Source organism: Microcaecilia unicolor, chromosome 6 (assembly GCF_901765095.1).
Source record: "Microcaecilia unicolor chromosome 6, aMicUni1.1, whole genome shotgun sequence".
In the NCBI taxonomy this organism is placed as follows: Eukaryota; Metazoa; Chordata; class Amphibia; order Gymnophiona; family Siphonopidae; genus Microcaecilia; species Microcaecilia unicolor.
In genome coordinates, this window is record NC_044036.1 from 112325616 (window position 1) to 112352285 (window position 26670).

Consider the following 26670-nt stretch of genomic DNA (forward strand, 5'->3'; position numbering starts at 1 on the left):
CCCCCCCCCCCCCCCCCCCCCAAGAGGACAGCCTTATTTATAGCCAGTGCAAAGATAGTGGGCATCCTCAGTGGCGTACCCAGGGCGGGGCGGTGGGGGCGGTCCGCCCCAGGTGTACGCCACTGGAGGGGTGCAGAAAGCGCCATGTGGCTGTCGGCTCTGCTGGTTCCCTGCTCCCTCTGCCCCGGAACAGGCTACGTAAGTTTTTGTGGCTATTAGGATCTACTGTTATGCTTTGTTTGTTTGACTGTTGCTGCTCTTTGTTGCCCTAGGTGACTACTAGCCTTGCCTAATGGGTGGGCCGGCCAAGGCCTTGTTGGTTGTAGTATTTTTAAACCCTTAAATTCAGGGGCTGTCATTGCAAAATGATCATTACATGTAATCCTTTAAAAATAAGGAGTTAGCACATCAGAGCTGGTTCATCTTTATAACAGTATTTTTTAAAGGTTTTTAAAAGCCCTTAAAAATGTTGTTAATTTACTGCTACTCTTTCAAATATATCACTATTACGACCCCGCTATAAAATTGGCGACTAACGCGTTTTTCTCAAATAAGGGCCCTTAAATGTTTTTGGGAGCCAGCATTCATTGAGAAACCTAGCAGCAGAATTCTGAAGTAGTTGAAGCACATATGGTAAACAATCTAGCAGCAACCTAAATCTTCAAACAAGGATATAGAGGAATAGATCAACTAAACTGAATCATCCAAATGAATTCCTCCAATAATTTTCAAAACCAAAGATTAAAGAATATGTCACAAATCATCAGGATGCAGAAAATATTTTTATCTTCTCTCTAGAGTATTATGTCCATTCCGTTTCCCAGGAAAATAAATTTTATGAAATCTATGAGGTAATATTCCGCCACAGGCTGAACTAACCCCCGACATTCACCCCCGGATTCTATATAGCGCAAGCAAAGTTGCACATGCAAATCCAGTCTTATTCTGGCAATCAGCACTAATAATTGCTACTTAACAAGCAATTATTGATACTAATTGGCATTAATTAGAATTTGCACGCACAGCTTCTAGGCGTATTCTGTAAAGTGGTACGCATAAATTCTAATGTGCGCTGCCAGAAAGGGGTGTGGAATGGGTGGACACCCAACAGAGAGGGTAAACAGCATACATAGGAAGTACACGAACAAAAAAGCAACACTGGGCCTTCAAGACTGAGACAACAGGAGTATTTTATTATTATTATTTATATCATTTATACCCCACAATTTCCCACCACTGGCAGGCTCAATGTGGCTTACAACATTTAGTTAACAAACAGGAAAGTACAATAATTTCTCACACACAAGAAAACTGGAAATTACCCAGATCCAAACACATACCTGGTGATGGAAGAAAAAGAACAGGCCAACCTATGTGAAATAATTCCATCTTGTGTGTGTTATCAAGATGATTGGTACAAAACCAGTCTGCAATTGCACGTAGTTCTGAATTCATATTATTCAAATCTTTTACAATGTCATGGCCCAATGGAAAAATCAACTGCGCATCATCTGTATTAAAAAATGAACCCCTAATAAACCCCACCAGTGAAGCAATATACCCAAAGGCAAACAGAAGAACAATCTTCTACAAAACAAAAAGAAAAAGAAACAGTGGAGGCAAGAGAAAAAGCAGACAGTTCATTCAAAAGTGCTAAAAAATATTCTTTAATCAAAATCTTCACTTGACTCGGCATGAGCTGTGTTTCAGCTAGATGGCCTGCATCAGGAGTCTGGAGATTATCTTGTCAATGATGAAATAGATGCTGAAGCCCCAAAGTGCCTGGTAATTAAAATGCAGCAAGCTTATCTAAGAGATTTGTCACATCGTTGCAACAACTGGAAATCCAGCAACGCACAAGCTACAATGCGCTCAACTGCTGAGCTTGTGAACGAGATCAAAGCATTGTAGCTTGCGAATTGCTGGATTTCTCATTGTTGGAACGACGTGACAAATGTCTTAAATAAGCTTGCTGGATTTTAATTACCAGGCGCTTCAGCCTCTATTTCATCATAGACAAGCTAATCTTCAGACCCCTGATGCAGGCCATCTAACCGAAACACGGTCTGTGACTAGTGACAATTTTGATGAAAGGACATATTTAGCACTTTTGGTTCACTGTTTGTTTTTTTGTCGCCTCCACTGAAGCAATGTGCCCAACAGGTGTAACAAATATTAAACAACAAAGGAGAGAAAGTAGACCCCTGGTATTTGAACTATAGATTAATAACAGTTGTTGAGAAAGTATCTCAAAGCTTGGCTATTTCAACAATGTTATGGTTAGCAAGTGCTTTCAGGGTTTCATTCTTTGGAGTTAATTTTGAATTCTAAAATTGCTGTATTTCTTGTCTATTGCAGATTGAGTTTTCTGTGTTGTCTGTTCTAATATCTATTTTGTTTTTATATTCTTTTTTTTTGTATATGTACAAACTTATTTTCTTGCTATATGGCTAAGCAGAATATAAGTTCTGAATGAAATGAAATATGAAGAGAGTGAAAGAGATAGAGGAGAAGGCAGGAAAGAGGCTGAGGAGGAAGAAACGTTATGGGAATGTAGTCCTCACCCAACCAGACACAGCCATACAGCTCCACTCTCAGGCAGACATTTATGGAGTGGTCAGTCACTGGGATGAAACGGATGAATCTGGCCACAATAGGAGGCTCCAGGTCCTTCAGTACAGTGGCATAAGGATTTAAATTTCCATCAATAACCTGAAGAGAAGCAAGCACAGAGCAATTAGAAGTGTGAAGAGTGCAGGACAGAACCCTCCATCACAGGGAAGTTACTGCACACACAAATATAAAGGCCCATTTTGCAAAGGATATTGAAGAAGGAATTGAATCTTGCACAATTTCCCCTGTATTTTACTAAAGGTTCTGCCAAATTCAGAGCCTTTTGTAAAATACATAGAAGAACATGAAAGAGTACTTGTCCATTTCCCAACTAGTCCCACAGGAGCACCAATGTTTTAAAAATGCAAAAACAGAGTGTTCTATGCTCTGCCATTTGTGTTGCTGCAGCAACAGGATAGCAGGCCCCAAGTCAGGCCTGCCATCTGTTAAGGGGTCAGTTGGGGGGGAGGGGAATCAAGTACCCCTTTCACCCATCCCTGAAACACTCACAGCAACCCTACCACAATCAAACGCTCCCTTCATTCCCCTAACACACCCAATCCATAGACTTCCCACATCTGATGCCCCTGACACAATCAAAGTCCGTCACCCTCACCCTCCCAATTCCCCCAGTTCTTACAAGGCGTTTTCCTGGTAGTCTAGAAAAAAGAGTAGAAGTAATCTCCAGTCATTCTTGCTCAACTGAGAGGTACTCTTACAATACTGCTGCTAGGGGTCAAACTGCCAAGTAAGGACATGGGCAAGACACGTCACCCTCCACTGTCTCAGATATAAGCCAATATGGCCAGGGAAAAAGCTCATGTGCCTGAATATGTAACTTGCCTTAAGCTCAGCTTTGGAAAAGGTGAATAATAAATCTAAAATCCAAGGAGTCCCTTTACTAAGCTTCGGCAAAAGGGGACCTGCGCTGGCGTCAGCACGTGTTTTTCATGCGCACTGAGGCCCCCCCCCCCCCTTTACCGCTACGGGTAAAAGGCTTTTTTTTTAAAGAAATGGTCATGTGGCTATTTCAGGGAGGTGCACTTACTGCCACCCACTGAGGTGGTGGTAAGGGCTCCTGCGCTAACCCGGCAGTAACCAGGCAGTGCGCGGCACTGCCCGTTTACTGCCGGGTAAACACCAGCACTACAAAAATTAAAATATTTTTGTAGCGCCAGAAATGGGGCACGCTAGGAGTGGTAACTACCGGTGGCTGCTGCGGTGGCCCAGCAGTACTTCCTGCTTAACGAATCCGTGTTGGGCTTAACGCCACTTAGTAAAAGACCCCCTCCCCCCCAAATCCACTAATGTCTGCAACTAAGAAAAGGAACCACACTACCAAAAGGTTATCTTGATGAAATAAAGGCAAGACATCAATTCAGCTTCTCCACACTTCAATTATCACACAGTGAATTAAACATGCTTATGCCACTTGATACAGTCCAAAGAAAAGACAAGCTGTACAAGGCATCCCAGTAGAACTGCACATAGGGGCCCCTTTTACTAAGCTGTGTTAAGCATCTACACGCGCCCGACGTGCGCCAAAATGGAGTTACTGCATGGCTACCGTGTGGCCCTTGCGGTAATTTCATTTTTGGCACATCCGCTATGTGCGCCCAAAAAATATTTTTTTATTTTCTGACGCGTGTAGGTCATTACTGCCCGGTTACTGCACGAGACTTTACCACTAGGTCAATGGCTGGCGGTAAGGTATCAGACCCAAAATGGACGTGTGGCAATTTTGATTTTTCTGCATGTCCATTTTTCAACAAAAAATTTTTAAAAAGGCCTTTTCTTACAGGTAAGCTGAAAAATGGATTGGCACCTGCCCAAAACCCGCACTTACACTACTGCAAGCCATTTTTCAGTACACCTTAGTAAAAGGACTCCATAAGCATGTCTTCACCGACTGAGTGGGTGGAGTATGTTTATGTGAGTGTGGGATTACATGACTCTTCCTGGGACTGCGTGAATTTGTGGACTATTGTCCTAATGAATCACTATTTCACTTACATTTAATCAATATTAGTTTATATTCATTTACATTGATTTTCCTGCCATAATGTTTGCTTATGTGTCTCATTGCTTTAGGCCGTACTGATTTTATTGCTAAAGGTGGTTAAGATTGAGACGGCCGCTGAAGACTATGAGGTTGGTCTCCCTTTCCCTCTTCTCCACTCACCCCTCACCTGCCTACCCAAAAAAAGCAAGCAAATCTATGAGCTGCTCTATCCACATTGTCGTTCTTTTATTGTTGATAGCATTTTTATTGGACCTCACTTATATTTTCAAAGATGCTGGCTTGTGCAACATACGGATGTACACAGAGGAAGTATTGGTTTCATCGGTTAGAGTACTAGTTTGTTCTACATTTTAAATCATTTTGTCATTTGGAGGGGCTGACTATAGGGACTCCCTGTATTTGTGCAGAGATATTTTCACCTAGTAAAGGGCCACCAAAACAGACATCATATTATGAGAATCAGGTACTTAATCAGACTTACTATTTATAAGTGCAATTTTAAAATACCCATTAATTAGGTTGAAACTGGGAGCATTTAACATCTTTTTTTCCTGTGCCTACATCAAAAGAAAAAGATGGTATGTGGGAACTTGCTCCTTTTGCATTGTGGAATGCAGTGGTATATTATAAAAATGCACTTGCCTTTTTTTTATTACTGCTATTTCATAGAGAAGGTATTGATTAATGTGGGAAGGGTTTCCTTCCTGCAGAACTGTACAGTCAGTCTAAATGTGCCAACATTGTCCAGTTCAGCACACTATTAGCCACCACGTTCATACAACATTAATTATGCTCAGTGGAAAATAAATCTTGTCAACAATGGGCAGGGTTAGGTGGGGTGGGGCTAGGTGGGGGCAGGGGGCCCCACCAAACTGGTCTGCACAGGGCCCACAATTGCTAAGACCGGCCCCGTTTCCCTGGATACCCAGCTAGAACAATCCTACACTTTATCCCCCTATGCTGCTTCTGGGGCAGTTCTAACCCTGAAAGGGCAAGATAGAGAAAATTCACCTTCAGCTCTTATAAGCGACAGATGGGTTATTATAGGCACAGAATGCTGGGTTTCATTTTAGGAAATCAGTACTCAATTTAAAAAAAACTCATTGCAGTCATTGTGGAAAATACATTAAAATGTTCAGCCCATTGTGCTGTGGTTTCCAAAGAAAGTAAATACAATTTTAGAGATTATTCAAAAGGAATGGGCAACAAAACTGAGAATGTTCTTATGACTCTGTATATGCCCATGGTTTGACCAAACTTGGGTACAGTATGCAGTTCTAGTCACCCCACCTAGTCCAGAACTGGAAAATGTTCACTGATCACCTCCCTTATGGAAAAAGTCTAAACACATAAGAACTGTTCAGTTTGGAAAAGAAACGACTGAGAGAGGATACAATAGACGTCTATAAAATCATGAGAGGAATGGAATGATTAAATAGGGGACAGTTATTTAACTCAAGCAGCTGAGTGAAATAAATCCCGAAACTATATACAAAAAATTTAATACGGCTCACTTACCCCCGGATTCTAGAGATCCGCAAAGAAATCCAGGCGTATTCTATAAGTATGCCAACAAGCCAATCGGCATTTTTAATATCATTTAACAAGTAATAATGAGCACTAATTGGCAATAATTAGAATTTACATACACAATTTGCTAAGCATATTCTGTAATGAACTGCGCCTAAGTTCTCATGCACACAGTTCAAAAGGGGAGTGGCTATGGGAAAGGAAATGAGTGTTCCGTGGGTGTTCCCAAATTTACAAACATAGTTATAGAATATGGCCCAGTATGCGTAAATCTTTTTAAAAATTGGTGTTACGTTGGCCACCCTCCATTCTTCAGGTACTACAGATGATTTTAACAACAGTACCTTGGGGTGTATACTATCTGGTCCAGGTGATCTACTACTTTTTAACTTGTCGATTTGGCTCAGTATCAAAGTTCCATAGAAACCTATGGAACTTTGGAAGGCTAAGTGCTTTGAAAATATGCCTCTATATCTTCCACATTATGCCACATTTTCATTGGTCTAAATGGACATGTGTAGTTTTAGGAACTGGAATATCAATGAAGCACATTCTATATACCGCACCTAAATCTAGGCGCCACTTAGAATACACTTAGGTGGAAATGTTTACTGCGTGGATTTTTTTTTTAGGTGCCATATGTAGAATCTGGCCCTTAGTGTGCACAAACAAGTTACTTACCGCAGAACGCTTTAATGCACTTTGCAGTAAGCATTTTTATGCAAACATAGCACGCATCAGGGCTTAACACACTTTAGCAGATATACCCTATGTGTCTGCCTAAAACCGCCTCACAAAACCTGTCACAAAGGTAGCTAAAATGCAGCTCAAGAGTAGATGTAAATATATGCAAATGAAGTATGCACATATTTAATTTAATTTTGGCATTTATAATCTGTTTAACTGTCAAGTTCTAGGCTGAGTACAATCAACTCTAGATCAACATTTAAACATCAGTGTAATGTGTATAATCAAAGATAAGGTGATTAATATAATCAATGTTTAAACATTCTAGATTCTAAAAATACGTAGTAATAAAAAACAAGATATAGTGTTGCACAGTTCTACTAACTTATTCCGTAGTGAGGGACCCTGACTTAGGACATGATTCCACTATAATGTGTATAATCAAAGATAAGGTAGTTAATACTATCAATGTTTAAACATTCTGGATTGTACATTTTAAAATAAATAGTAATAATAAACAAGACATAGAAATGCAAAGTTCTAGAAATGTATTCTGTAGTGAGAAACCGTAATCTAAGACATGATTCCACTATGATTAAAGCAGCAAATTATGAGCTTAGATCTAAAAAAAGAAAATTACCACCCCATTGAGGACTACTTAGTGTGGGTAAGTTCTAAAAGAGATCAGAATCCCATGTAATTTCTACTTGATATTGATAAATCCTGGTCTCTCATTTTCCATAATTATTCTGAATAGTGTTATATAGATACGTTCTAGGAAAGATCTTTCAGATTCCATGATAGTTTAAATTATGTGAAATTAAAAGTCCTTCATGTTACCTGATATTTCTATACAATATGAGTTGGAAACTAAAAGGTCTTACAAGTTCCATAGTATTTCTGGAAAAAAGCCACGTTTTAATTGAAGTATGGAAGCACATATAGTTGTGAAAAGAAATCCGCCAAAGAACAGAGAACTCAAGACACCCCACGGAATACAACAACCTAAAATAAAAGTGGGAGGATGACCAAGGATGCCAAAGACTGAGAAGATGTATAATAACAAAGAAGTTTATTGAAGTATGGAGACTCAACTAGGCTTCTAGTGTCCCAAACAAAAAGTCCCAGACCACTCTATCAAAAGCCTTCTCGGCATCAAAACTGACTAGCACCGATGGGATGTCTTGATTTGACACTGCCTCTAATGTTGCAAGTATCCTTCGTACATTTTTCGTAATATTTCTACCCTGTACAAATCCTACCTGAGATTCCTCTATTACATCCGGCAGTATCCTAGAGAGTCGATTCGCTAAAACCTTGGCATATAGCTTAGCTTCATAATTGAGCAAAGAAATCGGTCTATATGATTCTGGTTTCATTACATCTCTTTCTGGCTTTGGTAGTACTATGATCTGCGCCAGGCGTAGTGATGCCGGCATTTGTTGCTCCCGTGTTAGAACATTAAACATTTCTGTCAAAGGTGGCACCACTTCTTCCCTCATCATTTTATAAAACTCCCCCCTGTAACCATCTGGGCCCGGGGCCTTTCCCAAGGGACTCTGCTGTATTGCCCATGACACTTCTCCTTCTGTAAGCTCACCTCTTCAATGCTGCCTTCGGCACCTAACCTTTAGGAAATCTTGACTGCCCCACTTTGTCTGTACACTTGTCTTTTAGATTGTAAGCTCGTTGAGCAGGGACTGTCCTTCTATGTTAAATTGTACAGCGCTGCGTAACCCTAGTAGCGTTTTAGAAATGTTAAGTAGTAGTAGTAGTAGTGTAATGGGAGCATTTAACTTAGCCAAGCTCCTCTGGTCCACTCGCCTTACGTCTTGGCCACTGAAGTACATCTCACTATTTAGCGGGGGTGGGTTCGGTTCCAAATATAGGTGTTTATAAAATTCAAGCATGACTTTATTAATTTGGGCATCCTCATTCACTAGTGTCTCATCAGCGGAATACAGGGCAGCTATTTTAGACAGACCTTGTCTGTGTTTTAACAATCTTGCTAATATCCTGCTATTTTTGTTAGCATATTTATATAATTGATATCTGTAATATGCATAATTTTTCTGGGCTTGTTGCTGAATCTTTTCATTTAAAGTCTGTTGCAATTCTAAAAGTTGGCCTTTTAACTGTATACTATGCCTGCGGCCATATGCTCTCCTCAACCGTGTTACTTCTTTTTCCAATCTCTGCATCTCCTTTTCCCTTGTTCTTTTTTGATGGCTTGTATATGCTATTATCTTCCCCCGTAATACGGCTTTAGCCGTGTCCCAGAATAGGAGTGTCCTTATGCTCCTGATTGGTTTCCTGGAACTGCTTATATTTTTGTGATATATAGTCTAGAAAGGTTGTATCCTTGTATAGTCGGGTTGGAAATTTCCATTGAAACTGGCACGTATCAGACCTTAGGGGCCCCAAAGTTGCTAGAACCATTGCGTGATCTGATATTTTTATGGGGCCTATTTCAGTATTTTGAATCCTTGTGAACAGGGCTCTGGATATAAAGATGTAATCAATACGGGACATGGTGGCATGTGCACGAGACAGATGGGTATAGTCCCGTTCCAATGGGTGCATAGTTTGCCACATATCCACCATGTCCAAAACCTCACTCAGTATCCTGATCCCCCGCGAATCCGATCCCGATCCTCTCTTTTCCCCATGGGACCTATCCAGACTAGGATCATCCACTGCATTAAAATCCCCACCGACCAATACTGGAAGCCCATCAAACCCCGTTAGGTGTTTTAAAAGTTGCTTGTAAAAGATCTTATTGTATGCATTAGGGGCATACAGATTACCCTGGATCCCTTTTTAAAAACTGGCGTTACATTGGCCACCAGCCATCTTCAGGTACAACAGATTATTTTAAGAGGTTACTGATAACTAACAGCAGATCTGAAATTTCATATTTCAGTTCTTTCAGTACCCTGGGGTGTATACCATCTGGTCCAGGTGATTTACTACTCTTTAACTTGTCGATTTGGCTCAGTATATCTTCCAGGTTCACTGAGATTTCTTTCAGTTCCTCCATATCGTCACCCTTGAAAACCATCTCTGGTACAGGTAGATCTCTTACATCTTCTTCAATAAAGAATACCTTCTAATATTCTTCTTAAAAATGCATAAAACAGCAAAAATGCTCTAAAATCATTGTTGCTCACTTATAACAGATCTTTTCTACAGACAGCAAGATTGATCAAGCACACAGATGGATAATGACATTGCATGTCACACTATGGGCCTGCTGCACAAAACTTACCATAACGTTTGCCATAGACTGGTTGTAGCCAGTCTAAAGCAAACATTACTTAGTGAGTAATGCACAAAGGGGCTTTCTGTGGCTCCAACATGTGCCATTAAGGAACCACCGAAAACCCTATGCAAATGAATCACAAGGAGCTCACTAGTATTAAAATGAGCATTCCGACCAATGCACAGACAGTTCTGTGCACGGAGAATCTACTTTTAATGTGCAAAATTTTACGACAGGTCTGGACCTGTCATTACGGCCAGCAGTCTGTCTGAACTGTATAGTAGTGCAAGCAGACTGCTCGCCATAAGGTAGGTGCTCGTGTATGCCCCTCCCCTGAACTTTTTGGGATCCCTGGTAATTTCATAACAGGCTTTTTACGCAGGAAAAAGTTGATATAATTACTCCTATTCAGAGTTCTGAAGAGTCTTTCATGAAATCTGGATTTAATTTTCTAACCATCTATGCATGCCATCAGCCTGTCTACTTGCATGTAATTCTCCACAGTCAATATTCTACTCTCAGGATCCTCGCTTTGCTACGGAAGTTTAGTTACCTGCTTTCCATGTCTGTTTTTCCAGGATATCCAGCGTGTCCCATCACGACTGTACTTTAACTTAAACTTCTGAGCAAACTCATTCCCGTGGCCCCCTGCGTGGCGGCCCTGGGTCCCCACCAATGTGATAAAATGTAGACCACGCAAATCAATCTGTAGAAACTCCTTCAGATCATTAGGTTCCACAGGGATCTCAGGACACCAAGCTCCGTCTCCTTCTTCTGAATCCAGCCTGATGAAATTGGGGCGGGAAAGATAAATGAGAAAATATTTATGTACATTTCTCATAATACTGTTTAAATTATGATTCAGGATTTTGGCTTGAATGGTGACAATACACAAGTGGTATATAACAGGTGTCGTATAATCTAGCTTCCTTTAGCTACCTCTTTCTAAAATTATCAACCAGAATCTGGACTGTACAAAGTTATTAGGTGTACAAGAGGATTAGTACTGACTATAAAGACATTGTTATCCTTTAAAATGTATTTTCTGTTTCAGTTTCTCTGTTATGTTGCAAAAAGATTCTCAGTTCTGACACAGAGAAGCTCTTTAGTCATTGGTGTATCAAGTCTTGGTCTAAATGTAGTGGTCACATGGGGACCATTTAACTCAGCCCTTTAAGAAAGGAATTTAGCACTAAATTCCTTAGCGAAGGTCCATCAAGCCCACTATCCTGTTTCCAACGGTGGCCAATCTAGGTCACAAATACCTGGCAAGATTCCATAAGAATAAGACAGATTTTATGCTGCTTATCCTAGAAATAAGCAGTGGATCTTCCCAAGTTCATCTTAATAATGGTTTAAGGAATTTCTTTTAGGAAATTATCCAAACCTTTTTTAAACCCTGCTAAGCTAACTGCCTTTACCGCATTCTCTGGCAATGAATTCCAGAGTTTAATTACATGTTGAGTGAAGAAATATTTTCTTTTTAAATTTACAGTACTTAGTAACTTTATTGCATGCCCCCTAGTCCTAGTATTTTTTGAAAGAGTAAACAAGAGATTCACCTCTACCTATTCCACTCCACTCAGTATTTTACAGACCTCTATCATATCTCCCTGTCAGCTGTCTCTTCTCCAAGCTGAAGAGGCCTAGTTGCTTTAGCCTTTCCTCATAGGGAAGAATAGCTGATGAGAATGAAAAAATTACCTTCATTCAATAACCAACTGGTTGAGATTTTTCTGATCCTGGTCTATAATTCCAAAGCTGTCAAAGTAAAGAGATTATAAACTGAATAACAGCTTTTTCTTCTGCAGAATCTGGTGCTGCTCATAGTGATTGCCCAGGTACTCCTGCAGCTGCCCTCTGCTTGTGCTGCTTTTAGGAAGAACATTTAACTCACCTTCCATATTTCGCAGCAGTGGATTCAGACCACTGACTAGAAGCTGTGATGTACTCATCAGGGATGTGGCCTCCTGACATGCCCAGAGGATATCGGCAAAGAGCTAAAAGACAAAGACAAAAAGAAAAAGAAAGTGAAAGGGAGAGATCCAAGTACAATGAAGTCAACTTTCAAAAAAAACAAAACAATTGCCTGAAGACTCTATGAGCATAGACATTTGGGGCATAAAAATTGCAGAGTAGAAGTTGTTGTCCTGCCAAGGTGAGAAGTACTACTACATATCGGCCACTCTGGTCCTGTATGACCTTATGTATCTGTATGTCCAAACCCTTTCTAAACAAAATGAGTACCCCTGCTTTCCTATTCTCAGCTGGGGATTCCGCTACTTCCCCCACCCACCATTTCTGAAATTTTTAATGTTCTGCTGAGGATAAATGAGTTTCCTGGAGCATCGCCACGTCGGCTTGCTGTCTACTTATTGCCTGTAAAGTTTTTTGTCTCTTAATTGGCGAGGTCACCCCTCCCACATTCCAAGATATGACTTTTAAAGAAGTCATCCCACTCTCTTAAATTGCATTATTATTAAGGGCCACCTGCATGTAAAATAGAAGGGAGACTGTCCCAGCCACCAGCCCCCTTCCGAGATCTTGTTACCTCGCTCTCCCCGATGCAGAGACTGAAAAGCCAAATCAATATATTCCAAGAAATAAAGAAAATTAAACCATACTAAAAACACACAAGCTAATACTAAACAAAAATCCATACATCCCCCCCGATCCCTCCAGCCCTCCTCCCCTCCAATCCTTCTTCCCAAATTCCCAGCCCCCTCCTCATATTCCCCAGTTGAACTCTTGTTCCCAACTTACAATGGCCTGCCCAGGCCCCAGCCACTGTGAGTACTCCCCCCATATTTCCCCTGAGACCACCCTTGCCATAACTTTAATAAGATAACCCCCACCTTCACTATAATGCGGTATCTCAGCTACTGAGCTACCATCTGGTATTCTGTAACCCCAAATTTGCAACGCTGTGCTCCTAAATGCTTATCAAATGAAACTTAATCCCCCATTAAGGTCTCACGGATTGTCAGCTATCAGTGGTCCAAAGTGTGAGCTCGAAGAACCATCTTCGCACTTCCAATGATTCCTGCGTGTCTCCATTTGTTGGTCTAGGCCCTCTGTGCTCATTCCACCACAAAGCCGCCATGTTCTTGAATTTTTACATAATGTCTGTCTCCAATTTATGGTCCAGATCCTTCTCCTAAATTCAACGTGTTCCTGGCATAATGCAAAGCCTCCTCAGTGTCTTGAAAAAAGTGAGGCTTCTCTCCATTTGTAATCCTTAATCGTGCTAGATACAGTAGTGTGAAAGGCACCTTTTTCTTGTGTAACAGGGCACGGACATTTTGAAAGCCTTACGTTTAGATGCTACCGATGCTGGAAGCATAGAATTTTGTTGTTATCGTATTGTAGGTCCATCGCTGCTGTTGTAGCGCGCAATATTTCATGTTTATGAGCATAATTCAATCATTTGAAGATCACCACGCATGGTCTGGTCTTGGGTGGTTTCAGTACTCCCAAGTGGTGGGCCCGCTCCACTCTCAGGGGGTCCGCCTGCTGCAATAACTTTAGAACTTTCGGGAGCCAGCCTTCCAAGAACTGCCTCAGATCTACTTTTCTGATGGACTCAGGGATGCCCACAAATCTCAGGTTACTCCTTCTCGAGCAATTTTCAAGATCTTAGATTTTGTCTTCAAGCTTTGCTATCACCGCTCTAAGCTCGTGCTGTCCCGTTTTCCTGTTGGTGAAGACTGTCTTCTACTGTAGGTAATCGCTGTTGATAAGTTTGTAATTCCGTATGCAGAGTTTCCACCTGAGTGCCCACCAGGTCTATTTTGTCTACTATCTTTCGTAATTTTTTGTCCATAGAGTCTTCCATAGAATAACATTCAGCTCAGCCGCCACCTCTGTGGCCCATATTGAACTCACCAAGGGACCTCCTGTTTGTTCAGTCTCCGCCATTTTGTCTCCGGCTCGACCATGGTCGGACACTTTCCTTGACGTTTTGGCAGACATCTCGGGGGTAAGCAACTTGAGTGGATCGGAGTAACAACTCAGGGACTTCCCGCTGTCCAATTGTACGAGAAGAGAGACTGTAAACAGGCCCTGGGGGGGGGGGGGGGGGAATTTACCCGTATAAGCAGGATCCACTCCTCACACGCACCCGCTCTTCAGCTCGGCATCACGTGACCTCAGATTGTTTATATTTTTAATTGGATGGTTTATAGGTGGTCTAGAAATCTTTTAAATAAATAAATACCCTACACAGTCTATTAAAATGTTCTATTATATACTGTGTTGGCATTGTTTGATACTACATCTACATAGTGACACAAGAGGGGTGGAACCAGGAGGACGGCTGCCAGGAAGTATAAAAGGCCGGGCCAGAGTTGGGTTAGAGAAGCACAGAAGGAAGCAGCGATGCCCCACGGCATACAGCTTGACCACCTATGTGTAAACTACTACATTACAATCAGGTAGGACAAGTTCAAATACCTCACAGACTATGTATTTTGACCAGAGTACATGATAGAAAATGCACTGGTAACCAGAGAACCAGGCCACAGATAAGTGGAGTGTACTGCTGTGCCAAGAGACAGGAATGTATGTTGTGGCCTTGCAGGAGCAGGCCACCTGAGGACATTGTCACATTCAAGGATCTTACTTTAAGTTTGCCTTCTTCCTCCCTGTGAATTAAACAGGACCACTAGCCTAACACTTTCAATAAATATTATTTGCCTTTACCTGCAACCGCTGTATGGTCTGTCTTACCTGGGCTCCAAGCCTGCACTTGCTCAGAGTACCACAGTCCCTTCTTGTCCCCACTCCCTCATGCTCCTCTCACTCGAGTCCTCCTCTCTTCCTCCAGTTGCAGCAGCTCAGCATCACAGAGTCTACAAAGCACTCTAGCTCTGTGCTTACAGCCATAGCCCCTGTCTTGTACTCCCTTTCTTAAGCAGAAAACAAAGATTTACAGAGACCAGAAAAGGTGCCAAGGCCTCCTGGAACCAGAAAGTGTAACAGCTTTCCAGCCCCTGTGGAACTGATCTTTTGCACTTCTGGTTCCACGGTATTCCTGCTGCGTTCCACACACAGTGGCAACACTTCAACTGTTCAGCTGCTGCCACGACACTGAGGGCAGGAGATGGAAAGAGAACGCTGACAGAGTAGGAGGTAGCCCACAATCACTCTATACAACCGTCTATACTGAAATTACATCCCAGCATTCCCCTCCAGAAATAGTAACACACAACACACTTTGGGGACAACTCTATAAATGGGAACACCAATGCTGCCTGGTGAGAACCTATTCTATATCATCATCTGGAGGCCTGGTTTCCCTTGTAGAATACTAGAATAACCCGGCACTGGCGCACCTAGTGCAGTACAGGGACACGTAACCTACAGTGTTCTAGAAGTTGCTTGCAAAAATTGCAGTCCCACCCATCCCCCTCCCTTGTCCAGTCATGTGAACATCCCCCTTGCATTTACGTGCCATGCCACTTGTGCGTGCCCTTACTGAATAGCACTTACAGTTTACTAATTTATATTCCACTTATTAACTAGGCAGATCCCAAAATTACATACATAATCTTATAATCAACATACATAATTGTAATAAACCATAACATTATAAATCACATAATAAAAACAAACATATAGCCGAAACATTACTTCATGCCAATCCTTCCTCAAAATACAATTCATATAACCTATCAGTACACATAGCCAAGCTACTCTGTATGAGAAAGCTTCCATAAACAAATGTGTTTTCAATACATTTCTTAAAATTTTTGCTATCATTCAAGCTTCTAATCTGTACAGGGAGACTGTTCCACAACACCCGCCCTGAATGCTTCACTAATGTGTGCATCATCCTTGCGCAGGGCCAAGAAAACAAATAGGCAGGCAATTCTAAAGATCCAGCATGGAATAGAAAAAAAGATGCGAATCGCCAATGACAATGTTGAGAAAAATAATTTATTCACCACATTATTTAAAATAGGCCCGACATGGCAATGTTTCACCTTCCTAAAGGGCTGAGGCAGGGGCTAGCATATAACAACCCAGTGGTGCAATAAAACCAATTCCACTTACTGGGCTAAAACAACTCTTCTCTTGAGAAGCAGCAGCAGGGGCCATGCTAATCTTCTCTGCAGCATTCCATTTTTAGTATATGTGCAGCCACTTAATGCGAGTAAGTGTACACATCCACAAAAGTACTGGGATTCTGCATACTTACAAAACACAGGAGTGGGAATGACCACTGCAATAAGTCAGATGGAAAAAAATAAGTCTTTATTGTGTGACACAGTAATATTTGCTTGAAGACAGCACGTGAAACAAAGAAAATAACAGGCTCCGCTGGAGCATGGACCAAACATGGTCCATGTTTCGGCCTATGCCTACATCAGGAGTCATTACAGAGATAAACAACACATGGTATAAATATATGGGTGTGCATCAAATTAGCATATTGTCAAATGCAAATGTGTGTGTGTGAAAATGTGCAATTGAACAATAGATAATGTGAATACATGAATATGCATCAGATTGGCATAATGCCAAAAGAGAGTATAAAATAAGTGAATCAAACAAGGAGTGAAACAATTTGGTAATGGATATAATTCATATTTAAGAAAAGAGAAATCCAAAAGAAATGGTAAATAGTCCACAAGCAGAAAAAGTGACCAAAAAAAATCTCTATCTATGAACATGTTGTGACAAGGCTACATCCCCGATGTATAGAGTGAAGCAGCAGAACCATGAACTACATATCCCAGAATGCATTTCCAGTCCTAGCAGTGAGATCCCAGGGGATAGGCAAGCTGGCCATATACCGTCTCTGACCACAAGAGGGAGGGTGAATGAAGGAGCCAGTTCCCGGGACCAGCAATCTGTATATCATGCTGCCCACCTGTAATAGGGAGGGGTGGGCTGAGAAGCAGGAGGAGGATTGGATGGAAGAGGGAATTAATCAGCCTGAGCAGGGGAAGAAAGCAGAACGGAATGGGAGCTTGAGAGCTGAGGAAGGCAGCCCCTGAAGGTTTGGAAACCTACATGGTTTTGGGAATTTATTTTGGTTTAAACCCTGCTTAAGTAGAGAAGCCTGGTTTTCTTTTGGGGAAACCCTGAGTGGTGGGGGAATTACTAACCTGTTTTGAAACCTGATTATTGTGAGAACCTCTGAAGTTGGAAGGCTTGTTTATGAAGGAGGGCTGCCTGGTGGGAAGAAGGGTTCAGTTCAGGAGACGAGGAGCAGTGCAGGCTGAAAATCCTTGGGCAAGACAGGTCCCTAAAGAACTAAAGCAGGCTGAAATACCTTGGGTGGAAGGAAGTCCCAAAAGTATTGAACCTCCTGAAAGTAAAGGCTGCTTGGTGATTAACACTGTCTTGAGGGGAAATCCTGCTTGTGGGACAAGTACTATTTGTTTGCTACTGACTGGGACCAAAAAAGCAGGGATTTCCAAAGGACTATTGCATTCCCCTCAGGGAAGGGGGCAAAGTCTTTGTGTAATTGGCTGATGTACTAAGCAAGGCAGAACAGCCCTGCCTGAGAAGCAAGTCTCTACTCTGGAGTGAAGTTTTGTTTATGAATCTGGAAAATAAAGGAATGTTTTGAAGTATTTCCTGGTGGCAGTTTTGTGAAGTTCTGGCTATTCATGGGAGGCAGCTTCTTCTCCCATACTGGAGCAGTGGGCCCGTTTACAATGTGTGGATTGAACTAAAGACGAATGACCCAGAAAAATGTGAAATGTGTATATTTAGGCACACAAATGACGCATAACTGCAAGTGCTTAGTTATAGAAGTGCCCTTGTTGTTTTTATATTTAAATCTTTTTATTGAATGTGCTCCATACCATATAAACAAACAATACAGCAGCAACTAACAAACAGTCTGGCACCAGAGAGCATATTCACATTTTTTGACAGTAGAGCCTTCCCACCCCACCACAACCCTCCCCCCGCCCCCCCCCCCCCCCCCCCCCCAAGGGACAGGCCAACCTAAAAAATCTGCCCTACCACTTCAAAGCCATGGCAGGATCCTACTGCGATCAAGTTGTATCAAGGTGGACCAAAAGGTGTAGCCTGAAATTGACGGCCTTCTGGAGAAATGATATGGCACCTCTCCATCGCTGCATGCCAATGTTGCAATGTGGGTACATCCCTTGCAAGCCAATCATGCAAAATGACTGTTTTAGAATCATCAAAACTGTCCATTGAACAAAGATGCACCCCGGTGCCAAGGAGTAACTCTGGGAAGCAGGCCAAAGAGCAGGTCTGGTGTCAATGATATGCTCCAAAGGCGGGATATAAAGGTCAGGACCTGCTGCTAGAAGTTCCAAATCCGTGGGCAGGTCCATAACAAGTGCCCTAGAGAGGCCTCTGCTTGTCCACATGTAAGACCAGAAGCATTTGCACAAATTTTCTTCACACATGCCTGTTTTGGGAAATAATAGAGTCTCATGTTGACTTTATATTAAAGCTCCCAATATAGTACATGAGTAGTCAGGAAGCAGAAGCCCTTGATTCCAGCCAACAGACTACCTTCAGACACTGCTGTGCCTACATCTGCAGACCATGCTTGCTCCAGCTTTGCAAAGTTTGGGGGTGCTGCATGATCCCTGACATGGTGGCGATGAAAAGTCAATGGAACCTTCCGCTGCAAATTCAATGTCAGCGTCGTGTCCAAAGTCTCATTTCTCCCCAGTAAAGTGACGCTTGTCCAGTGCAGTGACATAATGCTGAAGTTGCAAGTAGGAAAACATTGCTTTGCAAGACAAATGAAATTCAGTTCTCAAGGCCTCAAAGGTCTTAATGGACCCATCATCCTGCAGTACTTGATAGAGATAGTGTTTGCCCTTGTCAGTCCAACTGGTGAAAAATATTGAGTCTGTTCCTGGAGAAAATTCCTCATTATAATGAATGGGAAACAGTGGAGTAATGGAGGAGTTGATCCCATGGAACCAACACAGCCATCACCACATGGCTCATAATGGTTGGAAGTGAACATTATTCCTTGGAACAAAGGGCAGTGCCTGCGAGCTAGCATGAAGGTAGTAGCTAAAATATATCTTGTCCAACAGGTCCAATCCCAGGGCACTAAAATAGTCTGCTCTCCTGAAGCAGTCATTGAGATGTCATGCCATAACTGATGTTTAAATACCTTACATTAAGAAGGCCAAGACCTCACCCCTCTCCCTGGATAGAACTGCAATCCTATAAGGTAATCTTGGCCTTTTTCCCTGTCATGAATATTGCTGTAACATGGAGGCAAGCTGCTTCTCCTTCATAACTCTCATATATAAGGGTAGCATTTAAAAACATATAACCAAGATGGAGCCAATAACATATTAAATAAGGTAACTCGTCCCTGAAGAGAGAGAGGATATGTCCGCCAAATCTGCAATCTGGATTTGGTGATAGAAATTAGGGGGCTGATATTAAGAGGTTACAATCGATATAGATCAATTGGAATATGTATCATCAAATACTCGATGATATTCATTGCCCACTATAATGGAAAAGGGCCAGTCCAGTACAACCGAACCGATGGGTGAGACGGAAGGGCACATGATTTATCCAAGTTAAGCTGAAAGCCCAATAAGAAGCCATACTCTTCTATCAGCTCAACTGCTCACAGAAGAGTGCTGTAGTGAGGTAAGGATCAGGAGGAGGTTATCCGCAAAAGCCAAGGTATTCAATGTGATAGCACCCACCTCTAGAACCTGCACCTTCAGGGCCTCCCGTAATGTACACAGCAAAGGTTCAAGTTTAAGAACGAACAGAAGAGGGGAAAACGGTCAGCCCTCTCATGTGCCAAGTTCTATGGGAAAAGTCTGCATCCATATACCATTAACCAATAGGGAAGCAGATGGAGGAGCATAAAGAGCCTTTACTACCTGCAAGTACCACCCAATAATCCCCAAATCCTCTAATGTGGAAAACGAAAAGGGCCAGCTTACACGATCAAACACCTTGGCCTCATCTAGACTGACCAAGAGCACGGGTATCTCTCACTGTTGACTATAGGCTAAGGCCAAAAGGGCCTTACAAACATTGAAAACTGATTGACGGCCTGTCACGAATCCCATTTGGCCTCCCCCCACGGCCGTCGGCAAAAACGCAGAAAGCCTATCAGCAAGTATACAAGTAAAGCGTTTAACATCAACATTATGTAGGGATATGGGGTGGTAGGAGCTGGACTTCTCTGGCTTACCCAGCTTCAAGAGCAGGGTTAAGAGAGCTTCATTAGCATAGCGCGGCAGCCCTTTTTGTTTTTAATTTGCTTGTGTGAGCCTGCAGGCAACAGACACCAAGGCATTTTTCTGAGAAGCTGGCAAGTTATCAAGAGGAAAGTGAAACTATGACAAACTCTGAACTGAACTCAGAGTACATGTTACAAATACATGTAAGTTTACCTACATATTGGGTAGTAAATTTTGTTAACAAGATGTTTCTGTGCTTTATCCACAAACATACATTTACAAAATTACTCTCATCGCCTGTAGCCCAGCTGAGCTGGTTTGCATTTACCTGGATTAACCTGGCTTTTGACACAGTTTAAGATAATCAGGAGCAGCAACAGCAGACAGGGAATCCTGGGATGTGAAGTCATATTTCAGTAACAGAGCCAAGTTCTTCAGGATAAAATGAGCAGAAAAAGAAAAGATCTGTACAAAGAGAGTGAACAAACTTGTATTATTATGCTATTAAATCATATATACTTACACATTTAAAGGAACTGATTAGAAACTGGTCTTGGACTTTAATGAATGACCTCCACAATAAGGGCACTTCTATAACCCAGGTGCCCACATATACACGTGTCATGCACATACATGTTTAGAAAACAGAAAAACGACTTATGTGCAGTATATGTACACATGAAGAAACAGAGAAAAATGAAGGCAAATAAAGGACCTATCCATGTCATCTACTCTCTCTTCCTTTCCCTTTGAGATCCAAGGTACTTGTCCAAGGCCTGCTCTGAATTCAGATACAGTCCTTGCCTCCTCCATCTCCACTAGTAGGCTGTTCAATAAATTCACCACCCTTTCAATGAAGAAGTATTAACTCAGATTACCCGAGTCTGTCCTCTTTCACCTTCATCCTATGTCTGCTCTTTCCAGAGCTTCCTATGAATTGAAAGAGACTCACCTACGCATTTATGCCATGGAGGTATTTAAATGTCTCTAGCCTATCTCCCCTCTTTCACTTTTCTCCCAAGGCATACATATTGAAATCTTTATGTCTGATCTGTCTCCGTATGCTTTATGATAAAGACCACTGACTAGTACCTGCCCTCTGGACCAACTCCATCCTGTTTATAACTTTTAGAAGGTACACAGTATCCTTAATGAGGTCTCACCAGAGACTTATACAGGGGCATTATCACCTCCTGTTTCTGCTGGCCTTTCCTCTCCCTATGCACCCAAATACCCTTTTGGTTTTCGCTGTCACCTTTTCTACCTGTTTAGCCACCTTAAGTTCATCACATGTGATCACACCCAAGTCTCGCTCCTCTCTAATGCACATGAGGGGAAAGGGAATGGGACTTGATATTGTTGTGGTTTTTTTTTTTACTACATTCTAAGCGGTTTACATAGTATATACAGGTTGTATCTGGGGCAATGGAGGGTTAACTGATTTGCCCAGAGTCACAAGGAGCTGCAGTGGGAATCGAACCCAGTTCCCCAGGATCAGAGTCCACTGCACTAACCACTAGGCTACTCCTTCACCCCCTAACAGTACCGCTCCCTTGGTTTCTGTAGCCCAAATGCATGACTCTGCATTTTTAGAATCAAAAATATGCACGTAAATGCAAAATTTCTGCCTAATCACTATTCTGTAAATAGCTGCTTAATGTATATAGAACACATTTGCAAGGGGAACATACACAGAGGCAGAGTAAGGGTGAGGCATAGGCAGGGCTACCACTTACACACATAATTTACAGAATACTCTAAGTTACGCATGTCCCTGCCATAGTTAGGCTCTCTCACGCTTAACCAACGTTTATGCTACTATTCTATAACAGAACCAGGGTACCTAGGCTCCTTCAAAGAATAGCCTCCTACTACATGCCCTCAGGCCATTTTTTTTCTATCTGCATTTAGAAATTATACATTTCCCAATAACACAACAAGAAATCAAAAAGAAATAAGCACCATTATCTAATACTAAACAATGAAAAATATATACAGTCAAGGCAATAAAACAGCCCACATCACGAGAGGGGAAGAATCTATACACTAAATTAACACATGATTAAAGAAAAATAAAGAAGACAACTTCTCAAATTCTCAGATTTAAAAATCTAAATTGAACTCCAAAATAAGGGGTCCTTTTACCAAGCTGTAGAAAGAAGGGCCCTGCGCTAGCGGCAGGGGCCGTTTTTCCCACGCACCAGGGCCCTTTTTACCACAGTGGGTAAAAAGCCCCCAGACGCACATGGCCATGCGGCAATATGGGCTCCCGCGCTAACCTGGCAGTAACCGGGAGGGGGCTCTGATGCCCAATTATCACTGGGTTACCATCGTGAAAGTCATTTCTGGGGGGTTTCTTTTTCCCCCAGAAATGGTGTGCGCTCAGGGCAGGACTACTGCTGGCGGTAGTCCCGGAAGAGCGAGTGGTAAGCCCGCGTTGGGCTTACCGCTGGCTCTGTAAAAGGGCCCCTAAGTATCTTAACTCCAGCTAAGCCTCGTGTTCTTGTAGAAATCTTTCCAGCTGTGAAAAATCAAAGAAAATATATTGTTTCTCCTGAAACTTAATTAAACATTTACATTTAAGCTAGAAGGCAAGATAAAAACTTTACAAACTTTTGCAGGGGCAGTAACGAAAGAAAGAGAGATTATTAACAGGAAATTAGAATACCTGGATAATAATGCTATACAATTAAACTTAAGACTGCTTAATTTCCCAAAATCTCCCAAGTTGTCAGCTATCAATATGTTAAAGAAATATTTCCATGAAATTTTGGCTATCCCAAAAGAAGCATATCCTCCAATTACTAGAGCTCAATATATTACAGGAAAAGGAACTTTAATACAATCTCAGCTGGGACTTAATTTAACTGAATTTCTTGAAAGCTCCCTTGAAGTAATAACTGAGCGTACTACTCTTTTGGTATCATTTGTAATTGAAACAGAGAGATATAATATTTTCCGTTTATATTTCAAACATATGAAAGCATTGTTTCTCGGAGCCAGTATACAAATATTTCCGGATTTAAACATAGAGCGAGCTTGAGACGAAGACGTGAGATTTTGGGTTTAAAGCAGAGGACTCTTACCTTGAAAGGAACTTTCCTATTGAAATTTCCCTGCAGACACTTTCTTTCCTTTGACTCTGTTAACTATATGTTTACTGATCAGAAGAAACTACTAGACTTTATTGTTTCCAAGGAGGATGAGAATCCTTCTAACCAGAAGGATCCTGTAGGCTAATGCTGTTAAATTCGATTGTGGGTTTAGTAGTTCTCCTGCTACAAAGTTGAAATGTTTCTAATTTTGATTTTTTTTTCCTTGTGTTTTGCCTCACTTTATTGTGGACTAGCTAAATGAAATTATTTGCCTATGTGAGGTTATCCCTCCAGTTATTATTTTTTTTCTACTCTTTGCTGTAATTTAAGTACTGTAATTGCAGTCATGTTAAATGATTGTTAATTTAAAATTTATAAATAAAGATTTAAAAAACAACAACAAACATTTACAGGGGAAACAAAGAAAAAAGGTGGCTCCCAAAGCCACTACTCTATTCTTTAAAGCCAGAAAAGCCTTCCTACGTGCTTCAGGGTTCTGTGATATATCTGGGAAGACTTGAATAGCCTTCCCGTAAAGCAATTGAGACTTTTCTTAAAATAAGATCTTAATACTGTTGATCTATCACTCTCATTCAAGGTGACCAACAAAGTAGATCTGGCAGGAATAGGGCCACCAAGAGCCCGAGCCAGGCCTGGGGCAGGGCCAGCGCACCCCCCCCCCCCCCCCCAAGGATCATCGCCCCCACTGCCCCCCCCCCATAGGATCATCATCGCTGCTGCCATCCCTCCCCCCAGAATCGCTGCTGCCTGCCGCTACTGTAAACACCTTAGCTGGCAGGGATCCCAAGGCCCTGCCAGAAGAGATCTTCCTCCAGCATTGCTCTTCTTCAGTCTGCCGCATGGCCTGCCCCTGCGGCTGCTTTTTCTCCAACATCGTGCATGCTCAATTTCAAAAACGAGCATGAGCGGCCTGAGGGGAAAAGCAGCCCAGGCAATGTGGCAGAGTGAAGAAGAGCAGCACTGGAGGAAGATCTCTTCTGCTGATGGAGCCTGGGGGGGAGGACCCCCACCAGCCTGCTGTGTCTGCTCCTCCGTGTCATCCCCAGTCTCCAAGGGGGGGGGGCCTGGCGCTGGAGTTTTCTCTCTCCTGTTCCTGTTGGGACACGATCACCTGGGTCCCATCAGCAACAAGAGAGAGACCCCAGCGCCGGGAACCCCTTGGAAGCCTGGGGAATTTTGCCCCCCCCCCTCCCCGGCGGCCCTGGGCAGGAGTATCATCAGCGGTATCCTCCAGAAATGCTGTCAAATTAGCTTACTGAAGGGCCTGCTGGAGCCAGTGTATCTGGTTGATCACCTTCAACCACATGTTTACTAGAATCATAGTAACGTTTCACCAAAGCAATCCAATCAGGGTTTGACAAACTAAGGACTTCAGTTGATAACTAGGATTTCAGCTGATAAAAAAAATGGGTAATAGGAAAACTGAGGAATTTCAAATTCCTACTTCTAAAGGGAATTTTCCATAGCCTCCAATTTATTGTGCAAATTGAGACTATCCTTAATGGCTGAGGTGCTAGTGTTCTGTAAAGAAACAATCTTATTATCAACATCTTGAAGTGAAGAAGAAAACTGAGACACTTTAGCATCAAGATCCTTGAAGTTAGAACTGATTCAGTGGTGAAAGAACAGAGCCTAGGCACTACATCCTTCAATCAAGTCTCCATCCTAGATACAACCATCCATATATCTTTAAGCACAATATCTGATTGAGGTGAGGAAGTCACATCAGTCAATCCTGCTGGTAATAATACTTCAGTAGGTAAAAAATTATTTTGTCCTTCTGGGGGATCACCATGTTCTTGGTTTACCTCCTCATCGTCTCCTAGAAGACCGCATGCCTGAAACTGTACTGCAAAGGCGGCTCACTTTTCAAGATGGAACAAGTAGCATCCCTAGATGATGTCAGATGCCTTCACTGCCTCACCACCTCAGGAAAGACATGATAGCCCTGCTGAGACCACTGGTGAAGCCGAAGCCTAGTGCCGCTATGGCCAGCTATTGAGAGTTTGCACCAGGTTTACTCCTCCTTTGTAACTATTTCTACAACTTCTGCACCTAAGCTCCAAGACTTAATTGCAGTAATTCTTAATTGCAAGGTTAATTCTTGCACTACTGGGCTTGACATGATAGATAAAATTGTTTCTCAGTTAAAATCTTCTCAAACCTTGTTAGCCACTTATGCTGACGAAAACTGAAAAATTGGAAAATGTGCAAAAAAGTTTAAATTTGAGATGTTTAAACTTTCCACAATCTAGATTAACTCCAGCGAGAGATCTTTCTCACAGGTTTTTGCAAACTGTACTGAAATTTCTTGAAGCAGTGTTTCTAGCTTTGCAGAAATTTTTCAATGTGAAGTCAACTGAAAAAAAGAGGGTCTGATGTTCCAGTGGAACTGAATATTTCTGATATTCTGGAATCTTCAGAATCCGAGGTAACAACAAGAGCTACTTTGCTCTCACAGGGACTCAGTCTTGAGATTATATAATAAAACTGTAGATACGTCATTTTTGGGAGACAAAGTGCAGGTGTTTCCGGATGTATCTAGGTGGACACAGTCTAGAAGAAAGAAGTTTTTGGAATTGTATTCTGCAGTGATTTCTTTAGGAGCTACTTTCTTAGATTTCCTTGTAAATGCTTTGCAGAAAAGCAGAATATGCAATATATTTTCTATGAACCTGTTCAGTTAAAACATTTCTTGAAGGTAAAGGTGTAACTCTCACAACCTCAGCTCTCTAGGATTTCAGGTCTTTTTGGTATATCAGAAGGCAATTCTCTTACTCCTCTTTTTATCTTTTTTCCTTCTTTTTTGTATCCATCTTACTACTACTTAACATTTCTAGAGCGCTACTAGGGTTACGCAGCACTGTACAATTTAACAAAGAGAGACAGTCCCTGCTCAAAGAGCTTACAATCTAAGACAAGTGAACGGTCGGTCCGATAGGGGCAGTCAAATTGGGGCAGTCTGGAATCACTGAACTTCCTATGAATTTGCTAGGTCTTGGATCTCCCTCCTAATGTGGACTATATTCAAGTATTATGTATTTGCTTTATGATTCATTTTCAGAGTGGTAAGGTCTAGAGAGGAGCAAGAGTACAGGGGAAAGAGAATTTGGATATCGTCAGCGTACACATACATTGTGAGTCCTAGAGTTTGTGCCAGAGTTAGAAGAGGAGCAAGAAAGATGTTGAAAAGCATTGATGAAAGAAGGGATCCTTGAGGGATCCCCTATTCCTGTTTTAAACGTCTTGGATGTGGAACCTTTAAAGAACACA

The 26670-nt window shown here is 41.9% G+C and overlaps 1 protein-coding gene across 2 annotated transcripts in view; it reads right to left on the reverse strand.

Annotated features, from left to right (window-relative positions):
* Positions 1-26670, reverse strand: part of DDR2 (discoidin domain receptor tyrosine kinase 2) — a 169114-nt gene that overhangs the window by 62938 nt on the left and 79506 nt on the right. For both annotated transcript variants that reach the window (XM_030206964.1, XM_030206965.1), the window contains exons 2-5: positions 20610-20746; positions 12013-12115; positions 10669-10900; positions 2565-2712 (exon numbers count right to left, since the gene is read on the reverse strand). In XM_030206964.1, the coding sequence (XP_030062824.1) occupies positions 2565-2712; positions 10669-10900; positions 12013-12115; positions 20610-20691 (565 nt within the window). In that variant the 5' untranslated portion in view covers positions 20692-20746. The remainder of the gene's footprint in view (positions 1-2564; positions 2713-10668; positions 10901-12012; positions 12116-20609; positions 20747-26670) is intronic.